The following is a 25466-nucleotide window of genomic DNA, read 5'->3' as shown; positions in this document are numbered from 1 at the left end:
CTGGGAATCTTTCTTCCATAAATCTCTCTACTCTAAATCCTGATCTCAAGATCTGTTTCTGGGGAACCTCATCTAAAACACTGGTTTACAGATCATGCTCAAAAATCACTGGTTCCTTTCTCCCATCATCATCCATCTACCTGCTTCAAGCATCAGAAGGATTTGGGCACACAAGTTACCTAGCGTGACCCAAGAGCCCTCAGCCTTTTCCTGCAGGGCAGACTAGCATTGAGAGTCTGTACAGCTGACCCATTCTGTCTACTGACCCTCTGAGCATGGCTGAGGCTGCTTCCCGGGAACCATGTGTCTGCCTGTGTTCCTTGGGAGTCAAAGGCTGAATTTTGTCTGCAACTCCATGGGTGGTGATCCTAATAGTAGTAAGTTAAGACCCAGAAGTAAAAAAAAAAAAACTAGAACCAGATAAAAAGGCCCCTAAATCATTTTGGAGTCATAAGGGACAGAGGAGAAGAGAAGGAGCAGGGAGGAAAGTTTTGAGGGTTTTTTCCCAGCTTGACATAGGATTGCTCAAACAAATTAACATTCCCATCTCCACTGGTTCATTTATCCAGGATAAATTCACATGGTAAAGCAAATAAGAAAAGGGGAGAGGAAGGATAACAAGAGTTGAGCTTTGGAAAGGAGGGTGAGATATTAGTAGCACTACCTCGTTTTTTTCCTCGGCTTTAGAACAGCATTTGCTTGAGAAAAATGATTAAAACAATTGCTCACGTGTGACAGAAAAGTCATTTCCACTTAGAACAATATTTAAATCACGGGCTGGGGAGCATTCTCTGTCTTTGTTAATGATGGGTTAGAGGGTAGTTATATAAAGCATGTGGATCAATATGCCATTTGCTGATTGAATTACTGATATACGCTGGTATTTGTGGGGGACACAGCTGCGAAGACATTAAGTCATGAAAATTGCATTTCAAGGGTAGAACATGGAATAGTACTTGCTTGTGTAATTTCTTTTTCTTATTTTTTTCACCATTTCAGATAGATGTAAGCTGATGGCTGAAGAAATGAGATTTTCTTCCTAGTGCTAGCTCATATTTCTTCTCTCCACTCAGCTGAAATACCCACTCCCTCCAGGGATTTGTTTAAATACTACACAAATGAGCTTAATATTTTCCTGTTTTGAATCAGATCCACAAGGACACGAGTGTCTTCTCAACCAATAAACATGAGAAGCAATAAATGCCCACATTTACCTTGGGTCAAGGGTAGGCACTGAGAAAGGCAGACACCTTCGACTACTCTTTCTTCTCAGCATATGGAATATGCTAGGGATTTATAAAGCTTCACTGCACAAAAACTGCTGCCGAGCTCAGTCACATGGAGAGGTCTGGTGGCCTCAGATGCAAGTCCCCTTGCTTCTTAAACTGCCATCTACCAGCCTGGAGTGGGCTGCCTCTTTCTTCCTGCTCTTGCTCTCTGCATGCAGGGGCCAGTTTCAGATCTAACCCAGGGGACTCCTGGGGTTGTGAACCAACAATGTAAGTGGTTCCCAGCCTCTTAGAGTTGTTAACATGTCCTTGCTCTTAGTGGGAAAGGAAGAAAGGAAAATTCCCCAAGTACGAATGGGTCCCAGGGGCCTCATTGTTTCCCACACCCTCACCCTCAACCACCCAGCCCCCTTTCCTCCAGTTAGATGTCAGTCCAGGTGGGTAGGAGCTGACTGGGGCAAGGAAGGAAGCTGCAGTTGGAAGCCCTGTGCTTGGGGGGTGAGGCCAGGCAGACTGGGGATGTTGGGCAGACTGAGAGCAAAAATGGGGCTCCTGGGCGTCTTGGGGTGATGGGGAATCTGGAATGGGGGAGCCAGCAAGTGAGAGACTGATAGAAACATTGGTGGAATAAACACCTCTTCCCTTCAAAGTATGTTGTGAGCCCTACATGCTGCCTGAAACTTTTAATGGAATAAAGTGGGATAGAAACAAATAAACCAGTGCGTTTGGGGTTTTTTTTTTTAAGGCTTTCCTTTTCTTCTCTTTTTGTATCATTTACCTGACTGAACTTCATAAGAATTTGGCAAAAACATATTCACCCAAAGTCACAATAGATACAGATAAAAATGACCTTGGGGTCCAAGTCTCCAACTTGCCTTACATGGCCTCTTCTTCAGGCTTGTCAAATGACCAGGCCACAGAAAACTGAGGAACAAACCCCAATCCCAAGCACCCCCTCCCAAAGTAAAATTGTTTTTTAAAAAAATGAACTCAGAAATTGTTAATTTTTTTAACTCTAGTCCAGGCATTTTAATTACTTGTAAACAAACAAACAAAATTCAGTACTACATCACAAGAATTACATTAGCAATACAAAATCAAAGCAGATTTCCAGTTGAATATAGAAAAACATAGGGTCCATTGGAACTATGAAACCTGCATCCCCCACCACATTGTCTTGACACATCATCCTTGCCTGGGGAATTTGCACAGGAAGAGGAAATTCAAAGTTGAAATGAAAGTAGAGAAAATAACCCATAGACTTTTTTTTTCTGTATCTTTTCATTTGAAGTGAAAACTATTTCACTTCACATTAAGTGGAAACTATTTCATTACAAATATTTTATAAACTATCCCACCCCGCTATTTAAAATTTGGAGAGAAGTAAATTGATCATTTAGAGGGTAAAATTATTCAATTTAAATAATTTATGAGACTTTTTTAAAAGAGAAATTTAAAAGCATAGTCCGAACATCTGTGTTTCCAAATAGCATTGCCCCACCAACAGCTTCACATCCCAAAGCCATCAAATATTAAAGGTAACAACAATCCTAGAATACTCTTGGATGATACAGTCCCTTCAGGTACATTATAACATTCCAGTTTTCCACAGAGACAAATAAGTAGAAAACATTATGTCCAAAGAGAAGAACTGTATGATCTGCCAAGTTTATATAGGAAGCCAAAGAGATGGGAGGAATTTCTATTTAGAAACAGCTACAAATAAACCATCTTCTATGCATCCCTCTGTAAGAGAAGGCTGAAAAATAACTCATGGCTTTCCATCACCCACTAGAGCCAAACGACGCATTGACAACCAGGCCAGCAGAAAAGGAGACCGAGTTGAAGCCCTTCCTTTCCTTTCTGTCACCTCCAGCCCCAAACCCCAGCCCTCCAATAAGGTAACAAACCCTGGAGAAAAAAGTCAGAAATAAGGGACACATATTTTGTGATTTTGGGTTAGTTTTCTCTTTTTTGCTTTGTTCTTGATTTTGGTATTTTCTTTCTGTCTGCAGATTTGTCTAATTTCTTACTCGCAGAAAAAGTCAATATCCTGGGGGTGGGAGGGAGAGAAGAAAAAAGAGATTGAACTGAACAGGCAGGGCCAGAAAACAGATGTAGGTTCTTTATTTAAAATCGTATGTAATCAAAGGTTAATTTAGATTTAAAATAAGTAAAACCCAATGATTATGACATAATTATCACTTTAAATAAAAAAATTATTTAAAATGAAGGTTCTCAAATATACTTTTAATTTATTTACTTTTAATTTTACTTTTTACAAATTTTACAAATATACTTTTACAAAAAGTATATACAAAAAGTATAATTTTACAAATATACTTTTAATTTTATTTGAGACATTCAAGCTCAACTCTGAGAAGTGATGACAAGTGAGTCTCACTTGTGGAGGCTGGGCAATGCTTTGAAGTTATTTAGCACAGCAATTAGCTCCAGGAGAGTAGCTTCAAAATAACCACCTTACAAAGTAGCCCAAAGGGCTACTGTGAGCTACTGTCCTTGGTTTACATGACCCCAGGGCATTGGAAAGAGTGTATTTTTTCATATATAAGTGGAGTCTTATCTACCCCCCAAAATAAGGCATTCAAAGATTTTTCCAAATATTTTGATTTTATTGAATACAAGTGGTATTTTTTTTTCCCAGCCCATCTTTAGCAAATAAGTGTGTAACCATCAGTAAGCATCAGATAATACTATGTTGGTTTCTTTCTTTGTGACGTGAATAACTTCCATCTAAAACCAGATGGAGTCAGTGGAGAAAGTTCAGTTCTCTTACAACATTGACAGTAGGTATGAATGCCCTCCCAAACTTCACTGTCTCAGAAGTCACCATTGGAAATTAGGGAATTTGTTCCATATATCTTCTATCTTCTAAATTACATGACATGTTTTAAACACCAGCCTACATTACCTTAAGATCTGACTATTTCTCTGGACACCTCTGAGACACATACCGTAGTTGGGACTTCCTTGGTGGCTTCCTGGTACACATACTGCTCCTCAACCAAGTTTCTGGGGAAATAGCCCACAGTTCCCATCTCGTCTTCATGGCGCTCTCCATACACCTGAGTACCCAGAAGCAACAGTCAGGGGAAGGCTGATGTGGGTCCTTTTTGAGAAACACTCAGGCATCCCCTTTGCTGTTAATAACAGAACCGCCAAAGCCTTGCTTGTCACTCTGGATTTGGGAGGCTCAGACCTAAATTTGAAGTTCACTTAGAGCAGCTAAGTCAACTCACAGAAACTCTGTGTCTGTTCTTCTGTGGCCCAGTCTTACTGGTCTCACTACTTCAGCATTCCTTTGTTTTATGCAGTCTTTGAGTTGCCTGAAATCTTTTTGGAACCATAAGTAAACAGTAAATTTTTAAAGGTAAATAGGCATTTTGAATCTAAAGGACTCATATTTCTCAGTTTTTAAAAGTTTAAATGAACAGATACTTGAGTGAATTTAAGATTTAGTCTTTTATTACGTGAGATTCTAGCTGTGTCCCTTCAGATGAGGAGAATAAATCAGTCCTGTTCATCCCTCCCCAGGGCCCATCCTACATGTTTTAACTTAAAAAAAAAAAAAAAAAACAGAAACAAACAAACAAACAAACAAAAAACCCAGACTCTTTGGAATTAAAGAAGGAGATTAAAATTTCTCTAAAATATTACAACATAGACTGACTGCCAACATATATGCCTTTACTTGGCAAATCCACTCAAACAGTTTTGAGTCACTTTCAAACCCTTTGTGATGTTCAAGCTCCCATGTATTTGACTAGTGGTTTTCTTGTTTGTTTGGTTGTTCATTTTGGTTTTTTTGCCAAAACATCACATAAAACTACATTTGGTTTTGTTATAAAATTTTCATCATTTCTTCAAAATGCAATAAAAGTAAATATATATGAGTTTTTGTACTTGAATCTACAATCTTTACTTGTTCATAACAGCTAGTTTTAAACATTACAATGCATTGAAAATAACAGGTAATAGGAAAAACTTATGAGCAACATATGTCAAGATGTGTGTATATTTTTAATAGTGTCATCTTACACTGCCAGCCCAAAATTCTCCAGCTTCATTTTCTTTTACCAGTTTTGAGTAAACATAGATCTGCTGCCCTTTTTTAACATTAATGAATCTACAGTCCGGGGCATTATAATCTTCTTGAGCTCTAGCCAGAGAAATAGTATCTGGAAGAAAAGAAAACAAAACAAAACAAAACAAAACATTGAATGACTGGCTACCTTTTAGGCTCCTTGGATTTTAAAACAGTAAAAAGGAAGAGCAGATCAGAAAACTAGGAAATCAGAGTGACTAATACCCCTCTATTCACAGCTCATGTTCAATTCAAACAGAATAAGAAGTCCAAAGCATTAAAGCTGCATCCAACAGAATCTTAGCCAAGTGAACTTTCTGTGGTAACACTGTAAAGGTACAGACCAGAAGAAACAATGCCAATCACATACACATTAGAGAAGTTTTGCTTCGAAGAACAATTAGATTTTATGCTGTTAGTGGATAGTTTTTCAATTATTTAATAGAAAGACAATATAAGGCATTTAAAAAATTCTTACAGACACACTCGTCATCTGCACAGAGCTTCTTGGAAGCAAGTCTGTCCATAAATATTCCATGCACGGTGCCTATGACCACAAGACCTGGAAGGAAAAGTAGCAATAGTCTTGCCATATTCTTTTTTGCTGTTTATGCTATCGCCCTTTGAGTGGAAGTGGGAGCTGACTTCAATGGTTTCTGTCTTTTATGTGAAAGCCAGACATCTGGGTAAATGCCCCCAGCCAATGGGAAGGTGCCTCTGCTTTCATAACAGCTACTGGGCTTCAGGGCTATTTAGCATCTGATTTTCCAAAGAGACTCAAATTCTATGTATTTTTTTTACACAAATGATTTCCAAATGGTCCACCATTGCTAAAGCCACTTTAACTGTCATTTATTGCATGAGCATAGCATTATTGTTAAAAGAACTATTAGAATTTTAAATCTTTTTAAAAAAAAGTTTTAGTTCAACTCTCATATCTTTTCAACTTATGAGAAAAATGTGCTAACTATAGGAATCTGTTGAAACGTGAGATCTGCATCTTTAGTACAAATGATTTTGATTTAAGCTAATCCATTTAAATATCTGGATTTATATAATAAATAAAAGATGCTTAAGTTTACAAGTCATTCATGACTGGATTCTTAGAAATCATTTCTGTCTTGGAGCAGACATGGGTTGTAACACATGATTCACATTCAGACCCTACTAATGGGGAAAGGAAGGGACAGGTGGGTTGAGAAAAAATTGAATGATCTTTTCTCCAACTACTTTACTTGAGACTTCTGAAATTCAGTCTCAAAATGTTCAAGGATAATAAATCCTGAAGAAGGGAGTAAAGCTGAAGGTTTGCGTTACCAACCCTGCCCCTTCCAGGCTCCTGAGCATCTTTCTCATGGAAGGTGTGGCACTGCTAGAAGCTACCAAAGTTGAATCACTAATACCTGGGTCCATCTATTCAACAAATATATACTGAGCACCTGCAATGTGCCAGAAACTATTGTAGGCACTAGAGACATAGCAGTGAGAAAGGTCCTAGTCCCATAGATTTACTTTCTATTAAAAGAGACATACAATAGGATGCTGCTTTTTAGAGTGTTTGGGGCTGGCATCTCTCTCATCAGGTGGCCCCCATAGTTTTTCTGGAATAGAGGTCCCTGTCAGGATGCCCCATCCACTTGGTAGACAATGAGGTTTCAGAGCAGTGCCTCTCCTTCATGTCCCCTACATGCAGTCACCTCACAAAATGAGGGCCAAGCATTCGACTTACAAAATAATTTTTATTGTAAAAAATAGTTTCCAAGGGAGAAAAAGGTAAAACAAAATATACTTACAGTATAATTTTAAAAACTGATGGGGGTATGTGTGTGTGTGCATGTAATAAAGTTTTATTGTTTTGTTTGTGTGTGGGCAGTGGGGTATTATTTTCAGGAGAGGATCTTTATACCACTGGCCCTGGTTTGGGAGCTTGTTTCCTTCAATGTCTTCATTGTGGATGAAGGAACTGAGGCCCAGCAAAGGCCAGAGCCACGTTTCTTAACCACCCAATCTAAAGGTTGCCCAGTGGGATTGTGGTTTAGCACTGTTTCCGTTCATTTGCAATCACATTAGAATTAGGATTTAAATCCTTTATTTTTAGATTCGCTTCAAGAAAAGAATATATTAGAAATAAGAATGCCAGTGCATTTTCTTTCCTATAATCTAGGGATCTAAGAGGATCTCAGGAAAAAATAAAGTATTAATTAAATCTTCTTAATCCTGATGGTGCAGCTGTTTTACAGACTGTTATAGTCTCAAACCAGCCCTCAACACAAGAGAGTTAAAGACAGTTGCCATTTAAGAGGCACTTTAAGAAAAAGGAGACTGTGCAAAGTCAGGTTGTCTCACCATACTTCACAAAGCAGGTGAAATGTTGAATAAAGCCACATTCAAGCTCTCACAACTCAGCAAAATAAGGCTGATGCTAGCACAAAGCCTTTACTGGGTATTTGATGGCAAAGAAGTAAAGAAAAGAGATGCCAAGTTTTCTGCGTGCATCCTGGGCAGGTCTGAGATGTCCTAGCATTCTGTGGTAGGCAGAGACAGGATGACAACTAGAGGCCTCTTTGTAAAATTTTGCTCACAAATAGGAACTTAAACTTGCAGTATTTCAGCAAGCAGTTGTGCCTGGCAGCTCTGCTCGAGACACTGCCGATGTGGGGGTCCAAAAAATGGCTCTGTCCCAAGCTTGCTTACCTCCTTCCTCTGGATTTTCAGATGTGTGCTCTGAGCCTTTCATTGCCAAAAGACACTTTTTTCTTCTGTTTATAAATTAGCATCTCCGTCTGGAGTTGTTAAAATGGAGATTGTGGCTCCCTTAGGGTCTAAAAATAGGCTTGGGCAAGTGGGTGGGGTAGAGGCAGCCTCCTTGTCACCTACAAGTTCTCTGAGTGATCTGGCTCTACCCCTCTGAAGTTACCATCTGTCACTGTCTCTCTCACCTGCTCTGTGCCCACTCTACCAGCTGCTTTATGTCTTTTGAAAATGCTGACCTCATTTCCACTTCAGATCCACCGAGCTTATTGCCTGGGATGCTTTCCCTCCAGATACTCACATTCAGGTCTTGGCCAAGATGTCTCCACAGACAGACCAGTTTACCAGACCACTTCCTGCACTCTCCCAACCCAATCTATCTGTCACATGACCATGTATGCTGTCCTATGGCATTTATTACTATTGCCATGCCTTGTTTATTCACTTGGTGGCGTTTTGTCCCCACCACTACAATTAAAACTCCATGAGGTGGGGATCTTGTTTATTTTTTCCATTACTCTATAATTCGCATCCAGAAAAATACTTGGTACTCATAAGTAGGTATTCATTGAATAAATGCATGATTTCCCTGAAATAGTATGCTTAGGTTTATACATGCACATGTCCATTTTTTTCTGGTGAAATTCCTAAGTTTTATCATATTTATAAAGAGGCCTGTTCCCTCCAAATTAATGTCACTGACTAAATTATTAGGGCAGAGATTCAGGAGTCTTTACCAAGGCATGGTCCTCAGACCGACAAATTTGGTGTCACTTTATAGAAATAAACTCTGTCATACCCCACCCCATACCAGCTAAATCTGAATCTACATTGTTACAAGCTAGAGGATGGGTTTGTTTGAGTATTAGAATTTGAGAAGTATTGCTCGAGGGCAAATCAAACAAAGCAAACATTTTCAGCCAGAGGTCCACCTTCTTCATTAGGTCTTTGCTGGATACATTTTCAAAAGACAAAATGCTCATTAAATATCCAAACAGTAAATACTTTAAGCCTTAAAGGTTAAAACAGAGCTGTGAGCCTCTCAAAAATTTCCATTTTTATACATCTTCTATTTATTAATAAACTGCCTTTGAAAAACACAATTTGAAATAATGATCTAATTGTTTTACTTTATAAGGTAAAAATCTGCTTTGTTGTTTCTTTCTTAACCTTGACTCACATTGAAATCCCTCAGAAGCTTAAAAAATACTGAATATTGATGACTGAGTTTCACCCCTAGGGAATGGGATTTAACTGATATAGAATGTAGATTAGAAAATGTTTGAAAATGTTTTCTGGATGATTCTAATATGAAGCCAAATTTGAAAGTTGAATTCAAAGTTGAGAACAACTATATTATATGAGTGATTTTCAATTTTTTTCCTCTCATGGCACACATAAGCTAATTACTAAAATTCTGTGACATACCAAAATATATATTTTTGCCAATCTGACATAAAATAGATATGATATGAAATAGATATGAAATAGATTGATTCAATCACACTAGATGGCTAATGGTGTGTTGGCTGTTGTCATTTTTTTTAAAAGACTTTATTTTTACAGAGAGGGGAGGAGAGAGAAAGAGAGGGAGAGAAACATTGAAGTGTGAGAAAAACATTGACTGGTTGCCTCTTGCACACCCCCAGCTGGGGGCCTGGCCCGCATCCAGGCATGTGCCCTGACTGGGAATCGAACCAGTGACCTTTTTTTTGCAGGCTGACATTCAATCCACTGAGCCACACCAGCCGGGACCATTTTTTAAAATTTGATGATCTTAAGTGAAAAGAGGTCAGTGCCCCTGGCTAGTCAGGTATTGCATGTTTTAAAATTCTTGTAGCAAACCAGTGTGCCAGGGTATATGGATTAAAATCACTGTTTTAGATGGATAGCAACATCAGCTCCCTCCAAACATGCCTAGGAACTCCCAGTCCCACAGATGGGTAAGGAAGGTCAGAAGGGCCTAGTCTGATCAAGTCTTCCTGAAAATATAGTTAGCTCCTTTTCCCTTCCCCTTTCTCCTTTCTTGAAGCCCCGTTTTCTAAAGTGTGATTACATACAAGGAGATTTGAGCAAATAAGGAGTAAATGCATCAAGGTTAATGGGACTAGTGAAGTTACAAATAAGCAGGGCTAGGATAAAAGAGCACTCTAGTTGGATTGCAACTAGAGGGATGGTTGTAAATTCATTGTTTTAATATAATTTTATGGAAATGTCCAGATATGTATAGGTATCTACATAAAATTATGATCAGGAGGGCCTCCAGCTGTGTCTATCAGGGTTGGGGAGTGCAGTGTCTCATGCATCCGGCTCTCACCCTCTGTTCACCTGGCCCTGACCCAAAGCTGCACCGCACAGCTTAGGGCTGGTGCACAGGGCGGCATCAGGGCTGGTTGGACATGGGCAAGAAGCCCAAGTCGAACAAACACCTCCTTCTACAGGGATTATGTAGAAAAACCCTTGAAGCTGGTCCTCAGAGTGGGAGGAAACGAAGTCACTGAGCTCTCCACCGGCAGCTCCAGCAGGACTCAAGCCTCTTCCAGGACAAGAATGATCATGACAAACACAAGGACAAAAAGTGGAAAAGAGAAAGGCAAGAAGCAGGTTCCAGAGGAAGAAAAGGGGAGAAATGCAGATGAGTGGAAGATAAAAAGAGGTGAGATCAGACCCTGTGGAGAATGAGGCAGAAAGACCTCTGGTGCCAGGCCCCTGCAAGATTAGACTTGCCTCCTGAGAAGCCTCTCAGGTGCTTTTCAGCCAAACAAGAACTAGAGCAGACACTTCTTCAATAAGATTTGAATCAACTGATTAGACAGTTGCAGAGAAAAGACCCAGGTGCTTTCTTTTCATTTCCTGTGACTGATTTTATTGCTCCTGGCTACTCCATGATCATTAAACACCCAGTGAATATTAGTGCCATGAAAGAAAAGATCAAGAACAATGACCAGTCGATAGAAGAACTGAAGAATAACCTCCAACTTCTGTGTACTAATGCTATGCTTTGCAACAAACCAGAGACCATTTATTATAAAGCTGCAAAGAAGCTATGTGCTTAGGAATGAAAATTCTGTCAGGAGAGAATTCAGACATAGACTTCAGGACAGACTTGCAGAAGAGTCAAAAGCAGAAAGTCAGAACAGACACCTCACAGAGCAGGGGAGACAGCAGCTGTTGGCCTCCAGAAAGGGAAGACTCGCGAGACATGTCGGAAACACAAGCCTTCAAATCCCAAAAAGGAAAACAAAAAGAGGAAGATATGCTTGAAGATCAAGTTAGGAGCAATAATTTAGAAAGAGAGCAGGAGCAGATTGACTGCATCATTAAGGAATGTGGAGTAAAGCTGACCCGGTGGCTTGTTAATAGTCAGCATGAATTTGAAAGAAAACCAGATGGAACCAGGACACTGGGACTTCCGCACCCTATGGACCCTGTTGTAGGAGAACGCAGCTACTGCCCTGTGAGACTGGGCATGACCGCTGGAAGGCTTCAGTCTGGAGTGAATACTCCACAGCGTTTTGAAAAAGATTAAAGGAACAAAGTAATTCTGGTGCTATATTTGAATTAAGAGCCCTGCAGGTCTTATGCTTCACACTATGACTCCACATTTGCCAATAACAGCAAGGACAATTCTGATTTGTTCAAACTATGAGAAAGACTCTAATCTCCCCAGCGATTTAAATATCCGCAAGGTTTTGACCACTACCAAGATTACCCATATGTCATGGCAGATGGTTTACTGGATGTTTCTAATAACAGGAGGGTATCCTACAACCCTGCACGAGCTAAAGACATCATCACCTGAAGATGAAAGCCAAACAAGCACACTCAACACAGCCAAGGAAATAGTTTACAGAAATAGAGCCAGTGGGGTGGTTAGACTCCATTAGTCATGACAGGCTGTTAGCGCTGGAAGCAGTAGCAAACTCTGATACTCCAGTTGATGTTTTTGACTCTGAAGAAGCTCAAGTATCCAGAGGAAACCTGGAGAGACCACCAAATTGCTCAGTGACCTCGAGGAAACCCAGAACAAGCAGCTGAGTACCAAATCCCCTCCCAACATGATCTGTCCCCCATACAGAAGAATGCATCTCACTGATCAAGTAACCAGTAACCTTAAAAGAACTTGCACACCAAGTAACTCCAGGTGATATCATCGTCATGTACAGAGTTCAGAAAGCAATGGGCATTTCTATCCCCTGCCCTGTCATGGAAAAAGAAAAGCCTATGGATCTAATGGAGTTTGCAAAAGGGAAAAAGACTGATGTTGCTGAGTGTGGACCTGATGAGATTTGAAGCTAACTTGTATATGATGATATATTATGTAGGTATTTTTTTTCCATTCTTAACTTAGAAATGCTTTTCAGAAGCTATCAACTATCTGTAAACTGAACTTTTAATTCAACTTTGGAACAATTAACTTTAATGTTCCAGAGACTGGTTAGATAATAAAGCTGAACTTGGGATGGGGGGGGCGGAAGGGGGTGGGGGTAGGGAATGAGATCACGAAAGATTAGGACAGGGTTAGGAAATGACAGGAAACTAAAAAGAAATGAGAACTGTATGCCACACATGCGTCTGAATTGGTTTCTTGAGCCACTATTGGGATATCAGCAAAATTTGAATTGGATTAAATACTGGACTGTTTCCTGAATTTGCTGGTCATACTGTAGTTATGCAGGAAATACACACTGAAGTATTTAAAGGGTAATGAGCAATCAGGCCAATGTACTCTCAAGTGGTTCAGAAACATTTATGAGAGCTCTGTGTACTATTTCTGCATCTTTCATACCTATTGCCTATTGGAAATTAAATCAAAACAAAAAGCTTACAAAAGTAAACCATGTCAGTCTTCTGCTCAAAATCTTCTGAAATAGGTCCACATGACCATGTGAATGTTCATAGCTACTTTATTTTCAAAGAACCCAAACACCCATCCACTGACAGAACAAACTGCTGGTACGTGCAATGGAGTACTAGCAGTAAGCTGGTACTAGCAATTAGAAGACTCAAAAGCATTCTAGACAGGGCCCAACTACAGTGATAGAAAGCCGGTTAGTAGTTGCCTACAGTTGGAGGTTGGGGGAAAGGCTGACTTCCTAAGAGAGCTTTGAAGAGTGATGAAATACTCTGCATGTTGATTATTGTCATTACACAACTGTACATTATTGCCAAAACTCATCAATTTGAACACTAAAATGAATTATACAGAAGTAATGCAATTTTAAAAATTACCTAGTAGTTCCCCCATTTCACACAGAATACAAGCAAGTCCTTAAAAGGCCTACAAAATCATATACCCCTATCATCCCTGACTCTTCCTCTCACACCACTGGTCATATCAACCTTTCTACTCCCTCTCATCCAGCCACTCAAAGTGGGGCCAGTCTGTAAAACACTTCTGTTCTGAAACAAGCTAAGGACAGCCACGGAGTAAGCAGTTAGAAAATGTAGTAGCAAATGGCATTGCTGAAACATTTAAGAGCATGTTCTTTTACTAGTAATTCACTGTTAAATTTTACAAAAGCACATAAATTTGACAACTAGATTAAAAATGTTATTCATAAGTCAAACTCTGAATGTGCCAAAATTTTAGGAATACAAATTATTTTGCTTTTCATTCTATATGTATGCACAAGAGTAATGTGATAATCTACATGAACCTAAGTCTTTCCATAAGTATACAATAAAAACCTCTATGTGGTAAGTTTTGTTCAAGTAAATATTAAAACAGGAACATGAAAAAATTATCAATGTCATTTTAATATGTATTATCCATGCAAAAAATTGTCCACTTTTATAAAGATGCCCATGTTTTTACTACCATGGACCTAAATCAATAGCCTTAGGTACAAATCAAATGCAAAAGAAAATAAGCTTTGAAAATATTTGAACATTGGTGTTTAAGAATTAGAAAAAGAAAGCAAGATCAGGATTGGCAACCCTTTAAAACTCAGCTTCTTTAAAGATTGTAAATTGTAAAATCTTTACCTTGGTGGTATTTCAACAAAGACCTTCAATACTGGACACATGGGTATTCCTTAGAACAATCCAGCCTCAAAGGATAAAATCTGCAATGTGAAGTTTAATGGCAGTATTCCTTTGCCTTGTTTTCCCAGAAAACAGTTAAGTATAGTTATTCCTAAATGACCTTTATTCAGTTAAACACTGAACAAAAAGATTTGTGAAATGCCTACTAGCAGCAAAATATTATGCCGATTTGAAGAATATAAAGATTAAATTTAGCTCCTGCCCAAGCCTCATTTTTTTCTAACATCCAGGATGATCGTATTTACTATTAATATGACTTTTTTTTTTTAAAAAAAGGAAACTACAGGATGGCAGTTCATATACATAAAAAAGAACATTACAGATAATCTGATCAAAGGCTTGATCTAATTCTTTGCTTTTATTAAAATGGTTCACTGTTTCTGTACATTGGCTGCTCCAATATAATACCAGGAAAGCATCCTATTACAGTTTTGTTTACCTTAACATGTGTTATAGACTAGTATTAAGTATTTGATAATAAGACAGTGGGCCAATAAATGAAGAATTATGTAGAGAATACAAAAAAAGTTTATTGTACAAAATTAAGGCCTTCACATTTCACTAGTAGGCTAAAGAAAGACTAGGTAATTTTTAAAAACCTACACAAAAATTTAACTTTCACTTCCTCCCACCCCCAACTATTAAAATGGTCTGACCAAATGTTTTCAAAACAAACACTATAAATAACACAAGTCCTTGAAAGACAACTATCCTAAGAATTATTTCTTGGCATAGGTAATCTTCATGGCATGGGACGGCGTGATCTTAAAGCCTTGTAAAGCATCCCTGGCGGCTCCAGCCTGCCCATCATTTTCAAATTCAACAAATGCAATGTCATGCCTCCCAGGTACCAAACGTACTTCCTTGAAACCAGGGAACCTTTGAAGAAAAACAATTTATATATGTGTAAATATATAAATGACATCATATGCATAAATATTTTGTGTTTAAATTTATTAAGTAACTTCCTAAAACATATCATATCCTATCAGGAATCCTGAGTAGGATTAAAAAACCTAAAATATAATTAGTATTATTATAATTAAAATATAATTAACATCATTAAAGAATTACAGGAATAATGTAAGCTAATTATATTTTTGTCACTATATCAAAGCTTTGTTTTCTGTTTTACTCATCAATTAGAATAATTCAAAAATTAGAGATAATTTAGCTTTTTATTTGCTAAAAAATCTGTAAATTCATGACTAATCCCAGACCAAATCAATGACCCTGGAAGAAATTACTGCTGTATGTTACACAAATAGAGTCAATCCATGGTACTGCTGTTTGTCCTGCCAGGAGACTACAGGAACACAGACATTAAAAAATAAATAAATAAATAAAACTTACTGATTAAACAACATGGATAACATCATCTCATTAGTCTCTTCTGGTAAATTATTAAGGAATAAAATATAGTTTGGAGGGTAATCAGGAACCTATTAAAAAGAAAAAAGGCAAAGTTATCTTGTAAGCATAACAAGTACTATAAACTAATCTTAACTTGAGAGAGCTACATTGTACAGTTTATTAAGGCTTATGAAATCTTATTGCATGAAACACTGAGGCTGAAAACCAATGACACCAGAGAAGTAAATATAAACCTAACAGCAACAAAGCAAAGCAGACATTCAGATCACTGAACATAAATCTGGCAAATTATAAATCTTACCAACTTTTATATATTTAACAATATTTAAGTTTTAAGTATCTGGAAGTCAGTCATAAACAGGATTCTATCATCTGGATTACATAATTGAAAGATCCTAACAAAACTAGAGAAGGCAGCAATGTCACCGCGCCCTCAGCTGGTTGCCCAAGCAGTAACAGAGATACTCAATTCTTTGTTTTATTATTCACCTCTCAGCATTTAAGAAAATTTAGAATCACTACTTGGTGCCCAAGCAGTAACAGAGATACTCAATTCTTTGTTTTATTATTCACCTCTCAGCATTTAAGAAAATTTAGAATCACTACTTGGTGACTTATATTGTTTTTTTTTGCAAGTAAATGATATATTTACCATCTAGTTACACACAAATTAAGTAGAAAACAAACCCTGTTATTTAGATATTAACTATTTGATATCCCACCCTATAATGGGGAACTACAGTGAGATCATCTTATTTAAGCAGAAGCTTCTCTGTCTTCAGACTAATTTCATGGAAAAATAAAGATGAAGCATAAAGAATAACTTAAGAACAACTTAAGACTTAGAGAATTCACTGCTGGCATTTCTGAACCGGACTATAATGGTTAAAAAAGTTCAAAGAAGGAAAGTAGGTAATATAAGAAAATACAAATAACTTAAAATCAGAGCAGCAAAATATCAGTGATTCAAGGAATTCTCTAATTAAGAATCTCGTCAGACCCTAGAAACCGAGGAAGCAAGAAGGAAACCATGAGTATATAACTGAGGCCTTCTCTCTAAAGCCTTTAGCAAGGAGATCTCGAAAAAAGCTTGTAAGACATCTATATATGAGACATATATATATTTTTGCTGAGAAAGAAAGAGCAAGGGTAAATGGAAAACAACTTTGTGTGAGTCTGTTAGAAAAGAGGGTTTAGTACCTTCAGTTACATGGAATGGAAACCAGCCCATCACCTGGCCAGTTTCCTCTAAAGCCCTGGGCTACATACTGTGGGGAAAACAAAAAACATTTGCTCCCAGCCCTCACAATTTAAAATCTTTCATTCTGATTTCCTCATTGATTCTTTAGGTAAAGTAAAGAATAAAGTCAGGTTTGGTTTTCTTCATCCTAAAGAAAATTAGTATGTTCTGAATTTCTACATTAAAATGTTATACAATTTAATGTTACATCTTACAGATGGGAATTATTTTCAGTTTTTGCAGACATGCAGGTTGTTGTATATTATTGCTATTGCTTTATGTAAAATTTTATTTTAAAGCACTACATTGGGAAAAAAAAAAAACACTACCTGAGGATTTGGCGTTGCATTTCCTTGGGTATTAGCTGAATTTGGGGCTCCCTAAACAAAAGAAACAGAGAAACAGTTAAAATATACAATCCCTCTTAAAAAAAAAAAAAAAAAAAAGAGCAGCATGTGTTTATATTGCTGCATACAAATAACATTAAACAGACTTATTATTCCATTTAACTTTAAGAATTTACATCTGCCCTGGCTCGTGTGGCTCAGTGGATTGACTGCCAGCCTGTGAACCAAAAAGTTGCTGGTTCAATTCCCAGCGAGGGCACACGCCTGGGTTGCGAGCCAGGTTCCCAGTTGGGGGAATGTGAGAGGCAACCGATTAATCAATGTTTCTCTCCCACATTGATGTTTCTTTCCCTCTCTTTCTTCCTCCCTTTCCCTCTAAAAATAAATAAACTCTTTAATTTACATTAAAAAAAAAGCCCTGGATGGTGTGCCTCAGTGGATTCAGCACTGGCCTGCAAACCAAAGGGTTGGTTACCTGTTCAATTCCCAGTCAGGGCACATGCCTGGGTTGTGGGCCAGGTCCCCAGCAGGGGGCACCTGAGAGGCAACCACACACTAACATTCCTCTCCTCCTCTTTCTCCCTTCCTTCCCCCTCTCTAAAAATAAATAAATAAAATCTTTAAAAAAAGAATTTACATCTTAGTGCAAACTTAAACATTCATATATTTAGCTTGTCAAGTATCTTTGAAAGGTCTAGCAGTAAATATTAAAGACTATATCATAAAATTTAACCTCTATGCCTTAAAATTATGAAGAAATACACTAAAGAAACAGGAAGCAATATTCCTGTTTTGTTTTGTTTTTAATAATTAAACAAAGGCCAGCATCATAATTAGTAAAATTGATTTCTAATCACTTTTAATCTAAAAGAAACTCCTTTTGGATGATAATTTCACTTTTATCTGTTAAATTAAATTTTGAATTCCTGAATTGTTCAAAGAAAGCAGCTTTAAGAGGAGTACTCAGGATTACAGATAATATCCACAGTACTATAAATAGGCAGAACTGGAGAAATAAGCCAGAAGATATTAATATATTCTATGATGATGACCAAATGTCATACAAATTCAAACTGTCAAATATAAATCTGCATATGACAAGGCTTATCTTTTAATTTGTTTTTAAATATAAATATTGAAACTTTAGAACTTAATCAGTCCAGTTTCTTAAAAAATCCACCTTTTAAACATACACACACACATGCACACGAATGCCTCAAAGATCATCCCTCAGGCGGAAGACAGACATCCCTATCAAATTTTTCACACCAGGAAAAAAAAAAGAACTTTTGTCCATCTTACCTGACCAGGTTTCTTATTAGCAGTAATTGCTGTCTGTTCCACAGTTTTGGCTTTTTTCTTTTCTTTTTTCTTTTCTTTGTCAGCAAAGGTGCCACGCATTTTAGATATTATATCAGAATCTGTTTTTGCATACTGGATTCGCTGTTTTAATTATTTGAAAACAAATTACTTTTCATTATGTTGAAGGCTGTTTACACTAGTCATTGATATTTCGACTTTCATTATTCAAATACACTACAAGATAATTTTATACCCATCCTTAAGGAAACCTGTCAAATATACTGTGTGCCAAATGAAAATAAATCATGGCCTCTTATTCGCAACTTACATAAAGTTAGAATCAACTGTGATTAGAAGAAAAACCACAGATTTTCATGAGAAAAGTAGGACTGTGAAATATTTGTACCACTGCTTCCCCCAACTTAGTAAAAGAATAGATAAAACTGCATTGGAAAGTTGCCTATCCTTAGCAGGGACTCTCCGCGGTAGGTTCAAGTAGCTGTGAAATGTGTCATTTGGAATTTGTTACTTCCAAAATTAAAGTACCAAAGTTTTGGGAATGATTTTCTTTTCAATCTGATCTATTATTCTTAAATAAAATGACTACTAGTGGCATCAACTGAAACATAAAATACTTTGAAATGAAACAAAAGCATGGCATCCCAACCTGTCCACTTGCTCCTTACTAGGCCACAGGCAGCAGGAACAGTACGCACAAGTAAGAAACAGACAAGCATTGAAAAACACCCATCTAGAACAGCATTTCATACACTATTGTAGAATGTGCATTCCAATTACTGGGAGAGCTTAAGAAAGCGCAGATTCCAATGCAGTAGGTCCGGGTGAGGCCTGAGATTCTGCACTTTTAACAAGCACAAAGGGGATGGTAATACTACTGGAATAGGACCACAATTTGTACAAAACTGCAACCACCACTTCAAGGGAAACATTTCTTCCCTGGAGCCAAAATAGTCGAACTCTGTCTCTGAGTATATCAAAACACACAAGTTACTATTTAAAACTGTCTTGTACAGCAAGAATTCAATCTCAATCTGAAGGGAACAAGTGACTTTTTAAAGCGTGAGTTTGAAAGCAAGAAATCTGTCAAAAACCTAGAGCAATTATGTTTCTTTTCATTCACTTCAGCTAGAGATGAAAGTACTGGGGAACCAGGAAGGGAAGAGGCCTACCACTACGCCTGAGTACCCCAAGGCATTCCCTGGCTAGTCTGGGCTGCTGTGCTGGAGTAGCTCTTAGTGCACTTATCCTTGCAGGCAACTTTGCTAGTTGCAGGAATCACCTAACAGAAGGCAGACTGACAGCATACCCTAACTCTGACAACTTCATTCCAAGGACTCCCTCCCAACACCTCCTCCCTGGGTCTTATATCTTCTCCCTGAACTGAGTAGATCTCTCCTGTCTGTCCTATTGACAATCACCTGTGACAATCTCTGATCCCAGTCATCATTCTTAGCTGGCTGGCCTAGATCAGCAGCTCTCACCCAGAGGCGATTTTGCCCACCAGTGCACAGTTGGCACAGTTAACTGGAGATATTGTTGGTTGTCATGAAACTGGCATGTAGTGGACTGAGGTCAGGGATAGTGTCAAACACTACAATGAACAAGACAGCCCTGCACAACAACTACAACAAAATCATTCAGTTCAAAATGTCAAAGTGTCAGTGCTGAAAAACCCTGGTCTAGACTAAACATGGATAAAAAAATAAAAGCCCACCTGCAACTTCAAGAAGGGGTAAGATTTATATGTAAGCCAAGGGTTTCATGACAGAAACCCTTAGAATGATTCTACTTTACTAAGGTATTTTTGGCATTAAATGCTAGAGTCCTTGAACCACAAAAAGTAATTTTGTTCTGAGTTCTAAGTTACAGCAAATTTTGTTCACTTCTGATTGGTATGTTGGAGTTTTAACAGAAGAGCAACTATAATCATCTAAATAAATACAAACAAGACAGCTCAAAGAATGTTCTTCCTCTTCCAGGATGCTGAAGATTTGGCAGATACGTGCTACCTTCCTGAAGGCAGAGACTGGACATCCTAAAATACCTTTAATATAAGATCAGTCTATGAACTTTTCCCATTGATTCAAACTAATTTATTTGACAAGGCGAAGTGGTGCCAAACACAGCAAATAATTTCCAGCTTTCCTGTATCTGAGTAACAGGCATATGCAAACTTGTCATCTCAACTCAGCAAAAAAGCCCTACAAACAAACCCTCCTGAAGGAAGAAATTGCCCTTTATATTAATGTAATTTTAGATCTAAACTAAAACCTAGTTTTATACTCCTGCCAACCGAGATTTCAATTATGCTATTTCTTCATACTACTAAGATAAGCTGGTTTTGGGAAGCGCCAATTTACTGAAAAATCAGGTATGTAGGTGCAATCCCACAGTTTTCTGGGATGGGCCTTTCCACACATCTATGTCCAGTCAGGTGGGAAGTGATGGGAAAAGGAGCTGGATAGAGGATGAGAAGAATACTCGCTGTAGTAACACACAAAAGTGCTCATCCCTGAATTAACCAGTGTAGTATAGATCCACAACCTACTGACCACAGCCAGCACTGCCTGATTTTGTAAACTAGGTCTTCAGGGAACAAAGTCACACTCATTCATTTGCAGTTCATCTAGAGTTGCTTTTCCTGCTCTAAAGGCATGGAAGAGACCAGCTGGTTCATAAAGCCTGAAGTATCTACTTTCTGGCCCTTTATACATAGATAGTACGCTGACTCCTAGTTTAGAAAAAGATTCACAATCTTGAACAGTAAGAGTCAATCATAATGTTGCACTGGTTATATTAAGAATAACCTTGATAAGCAACTTTCTGTGCCCGATTCTTCATCTGTGAAATAAAGAGATTAGACCAGTGCTACAGACGATGGGCCTACTCCAGCCCTTAGCCTGTTTTTGTATGGCCTATGAATAAAGGACTTATTACTTTTTATTAGAACAATTTTAAAGGGTTGTTTAGAAAAACCTATATACACACACACGTAAAAGTATGCAACAGAAACCTTATGTGACCCACAAAGCCTAAAATAATTATTATCTTGTCTTTACAGAGTTTTTGCTGACCTCTGAATTAAGCCACTTAAATCTGCTTACATTTTACTGGTGATGAAACTGAACACAGGCACAGAACCAGTTAGTGACAGAACCAGAATGAGGACCTGTGCCTTTGAGATGCTCAGCCTTGACTCTTTCCAAAGTATACCTTCCCATCACATTCCAGTTCCAGAAGAAAAGCACTTTGGAATCCACACTCAAGGTGCTGTGTACTCATTCACACAAGCAGAACCCCTTGCTTCACACTATATCTCCACTCTGATCCAACCATTTCTGACTTACACCAAAGGCCTGCTAACTTGAGTTCCCTACTTTACTTCTGGCCCTTCCACAACCCAATCTTTATCCATCTGCCAAATGTGAATCTCTGTCACTCCTGATCTTAAAACTTTCCACGAATAACTATTTCACTAATAAAACCCATGAATTTATGTCTATGAATTATCCTTAGATCACTGCTTTATCTAGACTACATAGCTTCTGACATGTAGTATTTCACTACGGTATTTTCTGAACCTTTCTAAATCTAAAAGATTAGTTCTCCTCTTAGACCCTGGTTTTTATCTTGTGTTGTTTTACAAGTTTATGAATAGAAGTTTCCTTTTCATTTTCTAACTTATTATTAATTTTGAATTCTTTTGAGACAAGAATACTGTTCATACTACAATTATTTAAAAAAATATTCAACATCTCAATCTATTTTATTTTTGCCCCTATGAACCATCATAAATTAAAGAGTAAGTTGTAAACTTACTACTGTTTCTATAAAAATTAATAAAATAAAGCCAAACTCCCTCTAACACATAATTAGAAGCAGAAATCAATAACTACAGTTTCAGGTATATACTTACAAATCTACTATACCGTTAATAGAGATTAAAACCAAAATACTAAGATCAACTTACCATTGGTTTACCATAAAATGGAAATCCTTGTAACTGTCTCAAGGCATTTGTAGATGAGCCCAGTTCTTTAAAAATAACAAAGGCTTGACCCCTCATCTTCATGGTCTTTAAAGCCACAATATCTACCACATGCCCAAATTGAGAAAACAGGGCATATAGGGATCTCTTCAATTCTGTGTAAAATTAGAGGGGAAACAACTTATTTGTGAATGAAACAATGACAAAGATCTTCATAAAATGATACTGCATTAAGTGCTATCCTCACCATTTACTTACTCATTTATACAAAGTTACACATTTTAAAAACATCATACTATCTTCATTGGCTCTCTCATTTAAAACTATTTTATCTATGAGTGAAAAAAGACTCAATACATTTTCAGCCCCTACCTATTTTTATTTTTAAGAAGCCTTAAAACCCTTACCATAATAGGGATAAACCATTATTTCAGGCACTAAGAAAGACTGGATGAGCAGTTCTGAAGCAGTACAATTTTTAAGACGGTAATAATTAAATTCACATTGTTGTTAACAAATATTTTTAAAGAGCTCTTACCTTCTTTTTTAATTTTGTCATTCATATTGTTGATATAAATTGTATGGTTTGGTCTGATATCCATCTTTTGGGTTAAACTGTTCAAATACCCTAAAGAGAAAGTAAATATTCTGTTATAAACAGGGAAGATTTAACTCATACTCTAGTGTGACATTAGAACACAAGACAAGGTTTATTAACTTTTCAATTATCTTTCAATTCCAAATGTCAGCCTCTCCTACTATTGCTAGCCCTCCTTTTTAAACAAAAGAACAAAACTTTAGGGAGCACTAGTATCTACCCACCCAGATTTTAACATTACTTTATTCAATACATTTATTTTAATAATTACCTTTCCTTAAGAAAAGTTATACTGTTTTCCCATCTGCCTAATAACTTTTCTTTTTGATTAAATTATTTAAAATCTGAGATTTGAAGAAAAATGAAAAAGAAACTAGCAGTGTACATCCAGTAAAAATCATTAAGGCAGAACAATTAATGAAGTTTGCCAAGAACTATTCCATGTGTACACTTACAAAGCACTTTCATATCTATTAACTTATACACACCGTCACTAACTTTTCTAACTCCAAAGTTATCTCTAGTCAACTTGAAGGAATGCAGCTGAAAGCAGTATTGCATGATGTTACGAGCTCAGATTCTAGTACTAGCCAGACCTGAATTCAAACCCAGTCTATGTTTCTTACTACCTGTTTGGGGTCAATCAAGTTCCTCAATCTCTTGGGTCCACACCTGTCAAGTGGGGATGGTTGGTAATAGCATTTACCCAGTAGAACTAAAAAGTTCCAGCACAGTTCTTGCCTGGACAGTAAGTGATTAAAGTAGCTGTTATTAAATATTAAGTAGCAGGCCTGGGACTGCTGCTCCTGTCATCGATGGTCTCTCGCACTTTTCTTTCACTCCTCACTACTTCACTTTTATACATGGTTTTTAGTTGCAAATTCTGACTGTGCTTTATTTCCTAGGATGTCTCACATATTCTTTAATTTCACAATTATGTAACTTCTCCCACTGCACGCAAACAGCACAGGATGACTGAAAAGGAACTGTACTTGCGCGGGTAATACATGGAAAGTAATGCTTCTCAGAGACTTGCGACCTCCTAAACCGAAACCTGGTGGGCTGAGTCGCCAATATGACCCAGAGGAAAAAGAGAGATCAAACCGAAGGCAGAGAGATCGGAGGGGAGGCTCATGCGACGTCTGATTTTGGCCTTGGACTAGTGCGGGGGCACCCCGAGTCACTTCCCCATCCAAAAGGGAGCCTTTGTTAGGTACGTAAAAGCTCAGAGCGAGCTGTAAATTCACACAACCAAAGGGACATTAATGATCTTTTACTCCGTACTCTGGAGCCTCCCTCCTTTCCCGACGCAGACACACTCGCCCAAGGTCCCAGTCTGAAGCCTAAGGAAGAAGCCACGTGACCCCGGCTCCAACCTACAGACAAGGCTCTTAAGTCCGGGTGTCCAGCCAAACCAGCACGGCAGCCTCAATTCTTCCCTCGTTCACTAGTCGAGCCTTCTGCAAACCCCAGGTCGGACGCATTATTCCCCGCTCTTAGGAAGGAGCGCTGGGCTGAGCTTCAACCCGCGGCTGGCAAATTCGAAACAGCGAGGGAGAATGCACTCAAACTCACCTGAGGCCGGCGCGGTGCCCCTTAAAAACCGAAAGCCGGAAACGGAGCAGAAACCGGAAGTTACGATATCAGGCGCCTCAATCGAGCGCCTCTAAGTCGAGAAGCGGAGCACGGAGTCGATCGATGCCGCGCGGTTGACCTGGGAATCTACGCCAGCCAGCACACCCTCGCAGGACTGGAGAGAATGTGGGAGGAGGGAATGGAGACGGGGAGGGGGCTTGCGGGAACCCTGCGGGATGAAACAAATGTGAGGGCCGTGGAGTGAGAGGGTAAGGAAGGGCAGTGATTCATTTCTCCACCACGACTTTACGTTGCTTTACCCCACGCAAAAGTACCTTACATCTTTCCAAATTCTATACAGATATACAAACACAGGGCCCCCCCAAGTCTCACTACCAGGGCAGGTAACCTATTTCGCCCTTCTCTGGGCTATGGTTGCCCCCGGTTTAACAGCCATTCGGGGTAGCCAGTACCCCAAGTCTCCTCCGGTTCCCGGGACTCTGAGGGAACTCTCCCAACACCACTGATGAACTTGAATCCCTGAGGCAGCTCAGTTTGAGACCCCAAAGTGGAGGGAGTTGATGTCTCAGTCCAGCTCTCGCTTTATAAGGTAACCACACTGGACTAATAACCAAACATCTGAAAGACCATCGGCCTAAACTCTCTCAAAGCCCACTGATTTTCTATCCTTCCCACCCTCCCATCACCCCACAAAATGCCTAGATTGTTCTAGGGTAATGCACAATGGTGTTTAGGCCAAGCTGAATGGGAATTCCAAAAAGTCCACACATTGATTCATTCATCAAATATACGTAAACCATCACCTGAAATGGTTGTTTTGAGCCAAAGGGACTCTAATCTTGTTATTCCCTTTAATCTCTCTGAGCC

At 38.4% G+C, this 25466-nt stretch overlaps 2 protein-coding genes and 1 pseudogene across 4 annotated transcripts; 1 reads left to right on the top strand and 2 right to left on the bottom strand.

Moving 5' to 3' along the window:
* Positions 1 to 2708: 2708 nt before the first annotated feature.
* Positions 2709 to 8530, bottom strand: OTOR (otoraplin). 2 transcript variants are annotated; one of them, XM_054573511.1, is made up of 5 exons: positions 8029 to 8530; positions 5813 to 5896; positions 5289 to 5428; positions 4205 to 4315; positions 2709 to 3282 (listed from the first exon to the last, which is right to left on the bottom strand). In XM_054573511.1, exons 1-5 carry the CDS (start codon positions 8069 to 8071, stop codon positions 3259 to 3261), a joined length of 402 nt encoding a protein of 133 aa, XP_054429486.1. In that variant the 5' UTR covers positions 8072 to 8530; the 3' UTR covers positions 2709 to 3258. The 2 variants fall into 2 exon arrangements, with proteins under 2 accessions (XP_054429486.1, XP_054429487.1); XM_054573512.1 differs by lacking the exon at positions 8029 to 8530 and having other exon boundaries at positions 5813 to 5942.
* A 1439-nt stretch (positions 8531 to 9969) lies between these two features.
* On the top strand, positions 9970 to 12378 carry LOC129070976 (bromodomain-containing protein 7-like; annotated as a pseudogene).
* Positions 12379 to 14638: 2260 nt separating this feature from the next.
* SNRPB2 (small nuclear ribonucleoprotein polypeptide B2) lies at positions 14639 to 24633 on the bottom strand. 2 transcript variants are annotated; one of them, XM_054573510.1, is made up of 7 exons: positions 24579 to 24633; positions 22944 to 23033; positions 22388 to 22560; positions 18397 to 18537; positions 17077 to 17127; positions 15487 to 15575; positions 14639 to 15012 (listed from the first exon to the last, which is right to left on the bottom strand). In XM_054573510.1, exons 2-7 carry the CDS (start codon positions 23005 to 23007, stop codon positions 14853 to 14855), a joined length of 678 nt encoding a protein of 225 aa, XP_054429485.1. In that variant the 5' UTR covers positions 23008 to 23033; positions 24579 to 24633; the 3' UTR covers positions 14639 to 14852. The 2 variants fall into 2 exon arrangements, with proteins under 2 accessions (XP_054429485.1, XP_054429484.1); XM_054573509.1 differs by lacking the exon at positions 24579 to 24633 and adding an exon at positions 24384 to 24570.
* Positions 24634 to 25466: the final 833 nt, after the last annotated feature.

The sequence above is a fragment of the Pteronotus mesoamericanus genome, unplaced genomic scaffold, assembly GCF_021234165.1.
Source record: "Pteronotus mesoamericanus isolate MK-2021 breed Mesoamerican mustached bat unplaced genomic scaffold, CSHL_Meso_final contig_25, whole genome shotgun sequence".
Classification (NCBI taxonomy): Eukaryota; Metazoa; Chordata; class Mammalia; order Chiroptera; family Mormoopidae; genus Pteronotus; species Pteronotus mesoamericanus.
Note: the sequence above shows the minus strand (reverse complement) of the source record. Positions and strands in the feature narration are given on the sequence as shown.

Excerpts from the sequence above, each read along its gene's own strand:
- OTOR (XM_054573511.1), bottom strand. The coding sequence starts at position 8,071 with ATGAAAGGCTCAGAGCACACATCTGAAAATCCAGAGGAAGGAG. Across the intron at positions 5,897-8,028 it reads TGAAAATCCAGAGGAAGGAG|GTCTTGTGGTCATAGGCACC; the intron begins GTAAGCAAGCTT and ends TTTTCCTTCCAG. Across the intron at positions 4,316-5,288 it reads GAGAATTTTGGGCTGGCAGT|GTGTATGGAGAGCGCCATGA; the intron begins GTAAGATGACAC and ends CTGGGTACTCAG.
- SNRPB2 (XM_054573510.1), bottom strand. The coding sequence starts at position 23,007 with ATGGATATCAGACCAAACCATACAATTTATATCAACAATATGAATGAC. Across the intron at positions 17,128-18,396 it reads CTAATAAGAAACCTGGTCAG|GGAGCCCCAAATTCAGCTAA; the intron begins GTAAGATGGACA and ends TCTTTTGTTTAG. Across the intron at positions 15,576-17,076 it reads ATGCAACGCCAAATCCTCAG|GTTCCTGATTACCCTCCAAA; the intron begins GTAGTGTTTTTT and ends TCTTTTTAATAG.